This window comes from Eimeria maxima, genomic scaffold (genome assembly GCF_000499605.1).
Source record: "Eimeria maxima Weybridge genomic scaffold, Emw_scaff257, whole genome shotgun sequence".
Classification (NCBI taxonomy): Eukaryota; Apicomplexa; class Conoidasida; order Eucoccidiorida; family Eimeriidae; genus Eimeria; species Eimeria maxima.
In genome coordinates this window covers 1-7,801 of record NW_013565420.1, presented here as the reverse complement: position 1 = coordinate 7,801, position 7,801 = coordinate 1, and the positions used below count along the sequence as shown (strand labels likewise).

Below are 7,801 nucleotides of genomic sequence, written 5' to 3'. Positions count from 1 at the left end.
GGGGGCGTCGGTTTGCCCGAAGAAACTTCAGTGTTTGTCATCCGATAAATTCCTCGGCGAAGGCCGTTATTCCTTCTTTCTTTTGATTCCGTGTTGATCTGTTTCTCTTCTTCATGTAGTTTCTGTTGATCTCTTCGTTGCGCCGACCAGAAGCTACAGCAGCGCCACAACCCGGGCTGAAGTGCGAATTCCACAGTTTATTTGCAGAAACATCTCAAGCATGACTTCGAAGTACAGTAATTCCCGGGTCTCGTAGTCCACCGCAAGCCGCTTTCCCTAGTAAAACATCTCATCACGGCCCTCCCTCGTCGTCGGCGGCGCCCACCTGCTTCTCAACCCTCTTTTCCCGGCAGATTAGTAGTGGATTTCGGCAATTTTGGACCTAAAGCAATCAACAGGCAACGGATTGGACGCCTAATCGCATTTATTCAAACAGTACTTCGACTACTTGCTCGCGCAGTCGGCAGGCGCCTACGGGAGGCGGTTGAATTGTCGGCGTATATATTATCTGTTAGTAGTATAGGCAGAGAGAAGTTTGGCCCTGAGTTTGAAGAGGTGGAGGTGGCGGATATAGGGGCTTTTACACCCTTTTCGCGGTCCAGATCGAGAGGATGCCGCCACCGCCGTTGCTGCAGAGTTGGTCGTTTCTCCACGACATATTGAACTATTCGACAGCGATTTTTTGGCTGCTTGCCTACGTTGCAGTTTTACAGAAAGTTCACAAGGAAAGAAATGCTTGCGGGCTCTCTTTTCAGACGCTTTTCGCGTTGGTGTTGGTGGAGGTCAGCAACGTGTTGCTGATTCTCAGTTTGCTGTCGTACCACAACAAGCCGCTGAACGCAGATTTCTTCCTTGTGGACTGCACATCTGCAGTTATTTCGATTTGTGCTTTTGTGTATTTGTTTCGCAATTTCCGCCAGACGTATGAAAAACAGCGCGATACGTTTGGCCAGAAGTATCTGCGTCTGTTGAAAGTGCCTACGGCCTGCGGACCGCATACCCATCTCTGTTTCCTTTACATTCTCTCCTTTATTCTCTCATTCACAATGTTCATTTTGCGCCGGTCTCCTCATGCCCCTTCGATAGGCGATGTTGCGCGCTACGGAAACGGCCGCTTGGTTACGGGCATGTTACTGTCTTTCTGGGAGTGCTTCAATGACAGCGTCTTAGCCCTAGCCTTGCTGCCGCAGCTGCAAATGTTCTACAGCAGAAGGCCGCGAAAAGTCACAAATCTTTTGGGCACTTTCGTCGCAATGCTCTTCTGTGCAAGGACTCTGGCGTTCATTTACTGGTGTGTCCACATGCTACTTCGCATTCGATTTTTCTCCAATGAATACTCTGTACTTCTGTTGATTTGCTGTATTCTATCTTTTTAGTGTTATTTGTCCTTCCTCTGGATCCGGTTGATGCGTGAGAGGTCTACGCTGGAAACACAAGTGATGTCGGATGGCTTACTTCTGATGAAGAGGTTGCCTTCGGCCTGATGCCCAGTGCCTATCTGCACCCTAGTGTATGAGTTGCTGTTTTGTTTTTGTTCCCACCTGCTGCTGTTTACAGGCTGTCGTTCCCTCTTTTCCACAGGAGTCAGCCAACGGGTCGTGGCATTCACCTGGCTACTGAGGCTCTTAACATTTTGATTTTGTTGGATTTCCTCTATTATTACGTCAGGGCGAAACTATCTGGCCAAGAAGACATCGCCTTACCGATTTAAAACGCCGCTTGAGAGCTCTCAGTGCTGTAATTGGCGCAGCTAGGCCGTGTGTGGGCGTGGCCTACAACAGCTGCTCGCAGATGCATACTTGCAAACTACCTGCGAGTTTATTACCATTATTACTATTGTTACTATTCGTGAAACAAAAAGCTGCAAAAACCCTGTAGCTGATGGCTTCACTCGGCTTGATGGCACGGCAATGGCGCAAGCCATCAATAAGTGCAGAGGAGGAGCAACGAAAAGAATTAAAATATTCTGTCGTCCGATGAACTCACAGACCCTGAGATTTTTGTTCACACTTCATTCCCATCGAACTGTAGGAGCAGCCGACGCCTTAGCGCACATGCGGGAGTGAGCAGCAGGCACAGGAGCGTATCTAAATGTACTAACTGTAAAGATAGCTGGGGCGGGAGCCCGGGAAGGGGAAGGGGGGGGTTAAAGGGGGTTGCCTTTAAAATTTCAAAATAGCTTGGGGGGAAATGCGGCACTGTAGGACGGGTACGGGGAGGAACTGTTTACTGGTCAACCGGCTATACACTGGGGGAGACGGTTGGTTGAGTGCCTCTTTTGCAACTTCCAGGAGGCAATAGGCCCCATGCATGAACTCATTATATTTTCAAGGCAAATAATCTATTTGCCGGGTGAAAGAGGGTAGAGCGGCGGGTCCCTGCCTGAGCTCAACGAGACACAAACGCGCCTGTCGCCCTCGCCCAGCGCCGAGACGTAACACCGAGCATTTAAGAACAAGTGGAAATACAATTGGCATAATAACGAACGAAAAACAGGTACAATTTTTCTAACGCGTTTTTCTGCATATCTGTACCGAATGTTAACATTACGCCTGCACCGTATTGCATGCGGCCGCTACACGCAAATAGGGCTGCATACTGTCTGCATCAAAGCTAGCCGTCTTTTTAAATTGTGCATGCTTCGGTTTTTCCTGCCTTTGTTAGGTGGATTGCTTCACTGGAAAGGCCTAACTTCTTTCCTCTCTCTCTCTGCAGTTTCAGAGCCGCCCGCCTCAATGGCGGCACTGGCCAAAATGACGAAGTTAACTTTTAGCACGTTCAGCCCTATGCGGCCTTTGCTTTTTCTGTGTTTTAATTATTTTCTGGCTTTGGTGTCCTCCACCTATGCTCTGGTGCCGGGAATGGGCCCCACGGTAACCAATGCACGACGCACACTGTAACTGAAGCAGCCAGCCTTTACCACTGCAGTCATTATCTTTCTACTGAACAAACATCGCTTACACGCTTGATTTGGTGGCAAAAGAATCTTCTGTGTGCATACAGCTGAACTGCTGAACTGCGGACAGACTATCAGCGGGACTGCCTGCTGCTGCCTGCTGCATGCATCTTTACTGTCAACAAGCGTTCGCGTAAACTCATCTCAACGCATCTCTTCATTGTATGTGTCGGTTGGTGTGTGTGTAATAGGACTATACCGTCGGCCAACAGATTCCTGTTCAAGTTGCTTCGCTGCAGTCGGTGCAGGGCATTCTCCCTGTCGACCCATACGGGCCAAACCTCCCTTTCTGCCGGTGAGAAAAGCAAGCAAGATGCATTATGTAAGCATGCATTCGTCTAAGAGTATATGTATTCAGTGTTTATGCTGCATCTTTATACACTGTATATTTTGCACACTGTTTTACATTCTTGGTCGAACACACCTGGGTATAATACAGCAGGCATTTCCCGTTTGATGCCGTTGTACTTCGTCATTCTGCCTCTATTTGCTCGCAGTCCTGCGACGACAGAAATTGAAGAAAACAATTTAGGCCAAATGTTGATGGCGGATCGTGTGCAAAATTCTCCTTACGAGGTGCGGCCAAATTCTGGTGTAGAGGCTGGCAGTTGAGCTCATGCGCGAAAGCTGAAGTTTTTACTTGAACTCCTGCTTGCCTTTTTGACGTGTACGTACAGATTGAATTCATGAAAAACGCTTCCTGCAAAACTCTTTGCAAGAATGTGCCCTTGACAGACGAGGTTAAGGGACAGGTGCAGCGCCTCGTGCGCGACAAGTATATGTTTCAGATGTAAGACCCCTTCGTCTTCTCCTGGCAGAAACTAAAGCATTTAGTATAGGTGCTACCTCCTGCAGTCTATGTAAAGCTGCTGCAATGTATGTACGGCTGCATTCTTCTGCATGCATCGCATTGTGTGAATGTTTGGGTAGTGCTTTGACTTGAAGTCTCGCTTCTGCATTGCAGATATTCCTACACATCTATCTACTCACATGCATGTTTGTTACATTTGTGTATATGATATTTCAGGATAGTTGACCAGCTGTACGCGCTGCAGTTGGTCCAGCGGGTGAACGGGTCCAGTGGTTACACCATTGGTGTGCCTGTGGGTTTTGAGCGCGACGGGCGCATTTTCGTCTTCAACCACTATAGAATTATTGTGCATTATCACAGCAACGCTCAAGACAAACAGACCTCTTCGGTGAGCTTCAAAATACTCGCGTAGAGAGCTTGCAGCTCCTTGACCTGCTGCAGAAGGAATACAGCTATGCCATTTACGAGCTGGGCGAATACCGTACTATCTAGACGAATGCGTTGCTAGCAGCAGTGGCCACCTGGCTATTTGTATAACTGTGTAGCTGGCTTCGGATGAGTCGTTGACTTGCTGTGCGTATGTGGTTTAGGGCTTGTTCAAGTTGCCTTGGGATTCGAGCTCTGCGCAATACCGCATTGTACGTCTGGAGGTGGTTCCGATGTCTGTACAGCACGAGATTGATTCTTCTGATCGTCTGACCTGCGGGATGCCTCCTGTAGACCAGTTGCAAGAAGAGGGCGCTGGGAGTTCGATGCACACACCGTTTGCAGCCTTGCCACCCTTCAGCTTCCGCGCAGACGACGCGGCTGAACCAGAAAATGCCAGCGAGACGGGGGTCGAGGATCCGCAATCTTTGAATTTTTCCTATGACGTGGTTTTCCAACCAAGTCCCGTACTCTGGAGCGAACGATGGGACATTTACCTCGCGAATGCGCGCGACAGGCCACTCATTCACTGGTTTTCGATTGTGAATTCGTTGGTGGTACTGCTGCTCTTGTCTGCGTTGGTCGCGATGATTCTGCTGCGCGTGTTGTACAGAGACATAAGCAGATATAATGACCTCCTTGCAGATGAAGAGGACGCAGAAGAAAAAGGGTGGAAACTCCTTCATGGAGACGTTTTCAGAAAACCCGCACATTCAACTGTTCTTGCGGCGCTGACGGGATCGGGCATGCAGGTGGGCGGTGAAAGCAGCAGTATGTTATGGCTGCGCCAACCTTGATTAGTAACGCAGGCCAATGTCAATCTGTGCATCAAACAGATTATCTGCTGATGCGCTGGACGCTGCAGCTAGTCGGCATGGCATTCGTCACCGTCATTTTTGCCGGCCTTGGCGTTTTCTCGCCGGCGTTTCGGGGGAGTTTGTTGCAGGTGCGTAATGCAGGTGCCTGTAAAGATGAAATCGGGAATTGCTTGTTCGTTTCCACCTTATTTTTGCTCTGCTCATCTAAGTGCCTTCGTTCATCCCGAAGAGGAGCGGAATGCTGCGCCTGCAGACGGTACTGGTCCTCTGGACTGTCATGGGAGCTGTTGCGGGATACACCTCAGCACGGATGTACAAATTGTTTAAGGTCGGTAACTTGAAGCTTGTTGTTGCCAAGCACTGGCGTGCTTGCAACAGCAGCCTGCAGGAGAAGGGCAGTTTCCTAACGCATGTTGGTGCTGTTTGTGGCCTGTCGAGTGGGACATTCTATACACAAGCATACAACAGAAATAGTACACATTCTTTTCCCTCAATTATGCATTTCCCTTTATGCTTCTGTGTGCAGTCAGTGAACTGGAAGATGACGACCATCCGCACGGCTCTTGTGTTCCCAGGCGTTGTTTTTTCGGTCTTCTTTCTTATGAACGTCGTCCTCTGGTCACAACGGTCTTCCGCAGCTGTCAGCTTCACAGGGCTGTTAGCACTGCTCGCGCTTTGGTTCGGCATCAGCATTCCGTTGGTGTTCGCGGTGCGTATGCATTTAGAAAGAGTTAAACTAATCAAATTAGGGTATTGCAGAAGCATTAGTAACTGTATTTTTGGCGAGACGACGCCAACACACTTTGCAGCGTGCAAGGCCAAAAACTGGATTCGAACGCAACGCATCAGCTTCTAGCTTCTACTAGCTCACACGCATATGTAAACATTGTTAATCGTGTTTATCTATGTTTTTGTTTGGACCCGTTAGTTCATGCCGGGTTGCGGCCTGCGTGCATGCATGCATGGGGCAATTGCGTGTTTATGTGTGTGTGTGTATGTGTGTGTGTGTGTGTGTGTGTGTGTGTGTGTGTGTGTGTGTGTGTGTGTGTGTGTGTGTGTGTGTGGGGCTGTCTGTTTGTCTGTCTGTCTGTCTGTCTGGCTGACTGGCTCTCAGGGCGCGTACTATGGCTTCAAACAACCAGCGATCTCTATCCCCGTCCGTATCAACAAAATTCCACGACAAGTGCCGCAGCAACCGTGGTTTATGCATCCTGCGTTGTGTTCATTGGTTGGGGGAGCGTTGCCCTTCGGGTGAGCTGAGCTGCATAATGCCACCAGGTCTGGAGTCAATGGGCACTCCGAGCTAACTACTTGTACTGCAGTATCCAGATATAAAAGTGTCGTCACATCTGTTGCTGCTTCAGGGCGATGCTCACCGAGCTATTCTTTCTCTTCTCCTGCATTTGGCAGCATCGCTTCTACTACCTCTTCGGTAGGGGGCTAGAACATCATACACCATTGCACACACAAACACACCGAGGGAGGACACCCCCCTGCATTTGTGCACGCTTTGCCGCACACCTTTATCTTTGTGGAGAATGGCCGCTTCATACTAAACACAAGTATATATTCCAACTTACATATGGCCCATGCCCATATATACAGAAGAGATCACTATATATGTGCAGGAGGCATAAGATATACTCTGCATGTATGTGTGGTTGTTTCCCTGCTGCTGTTTATTGTGTTGCGTCTCGTTTTCAGGTTTTTTGTTTTTGGTGTTAATAATCTTGTGTGTTACATGCGCGGAGATTTCGATAACTTTTGTTTATTTCCAGCTCGTTTGGTGAGTGTCCTGATACGTCTTTATTTGGTGTTGATTTGATAGTTGGTTTGTTTTCTGAGTATCGTTTATTTGCAACTGTGCACCCTATGATAGGCGTGTTCTTTTTGCTTGCTATTTCGTGCTGTCCTACCGCAGCGAAGATTACAACTGGTGGTGGCGTTCCTTCCTTTGTAGCGCCACCAGCGGGGTGTATGTGATGCTGTACGCGGTGTATTATTACAACTCGCGTCTCAGTCTGTCGCACACAACAGGGGCGCTGGTTTACTTCGGGTACTCCTTCATCATGGCGTATGGATGCTTCATCCTCACCGGTCTGCCCTTCCACAGACAATGCCAAAACATAGATACACTTCGTACTCTGAGTCATTAATCCTAGACTCGTAAATTTGTAGCCGAAGCATTTAGCCCTAATCACTAGTATGTATGTTTACGTGAAAGTCAAAGAGCCGAACCCTACCAACACCTGGGAACCTGTAATCATCGGCCCAGTTCTAACTCGAAACCCAAAAGCTTAGTTCGACGAGTGTACGTTGAGCACCCTTGGGATCTGAACCTGTCCGCGAGTATGCTGTATTTGGCTACAGGCGCCGTGGGCTTCATGGCCTCTTTCTTCTTCTTGCGGAAGATATACTCATCAATCAAGGTTGATTGATAAGCAGCCCAGAACAGCATTAACTACTTCAGCTTTACAGCAATATCAATAACAACAGCACCACCAACAACCGCAGCAACAAGAGCAATAAAGGTCAAAAGCAGAACAAATGCGCATCCCGGATCCCCCTTTAGCATTATTTGCTGTCTGCAAGGGCAGCGTGCCCAAGCGCTGGAGGCAACTTCTTACAACAACCAATCCAAAATGGAACAGCAGACGATGCAACAACCAACTACAAAACACAGTCTAGCCGCCAACTTCGTCTTCCGTATGGGCTAAATGCAGGCGTATCGGCCTTCTCTCTTTGGTCATGTGAGGGACGTTTATATATATATTATATATATATATATAT

At 48.5% G+C, this 7,801-nt stretch overlaps 2 protein-coding genes across 2 annotated transcripts; both read left to right on the top strand.

Moving 5' to 3' along the window:
* Positions 1 to 1,046: 1,046 nt before the first annotated feature.
* EMWEY_00024760 (hypothetical protein, conserved) lies at positions 1,047 to 1,711 on the top strand (the record flags this gene model as incomplete). Its single annotated transcript, XM_013480954.1, has 2 exons — positions 1,047 to 1,291; positions 1,558 to 1,711. 2 exons carry the CDS (start codon positions 1,047 to 1,049, stop codon positions 1,709 to 1,711), a joined length of 399 nt encoding a protein of 132 aa, XP_013336408.1.
* A 1,042-nt stretch (positions 1,712 to 2,753) lies between these two features.
* Positions 2,754 to 7,449, top strand: EMWEY_00024750 (endomembrane domain70-containing protein, putative; the record flags this gene model as incomplete). Its single annotated transcript, XM_013480953.1, has 13 exons — positions 2,754 to 2,873; positions 3,148 to 3,251; positions 3,454 to 3,532; positions 3,634 to 3,746; positions 3,984 to 4,155; positions 4,370 to 4,945; positions 5,265 to 5,343; positions 5,538 to 5,689; positions 6,126 to 6,262; positions 6,376 to 6,443; positions 6,716 to 6,797; positions 6,933 to 7,108; positions 7,382 to 7,449. 13 exons carry the CDS (start codon positions 2,754 to 2,756, stop codon positions 7,447 to 7,449), a joined length of 1,926 nt encoding a protein of 641 aa, XP_013336407.1.
* Positions 7,450 to 7,801: the final 352 nt, after the last annotated feature.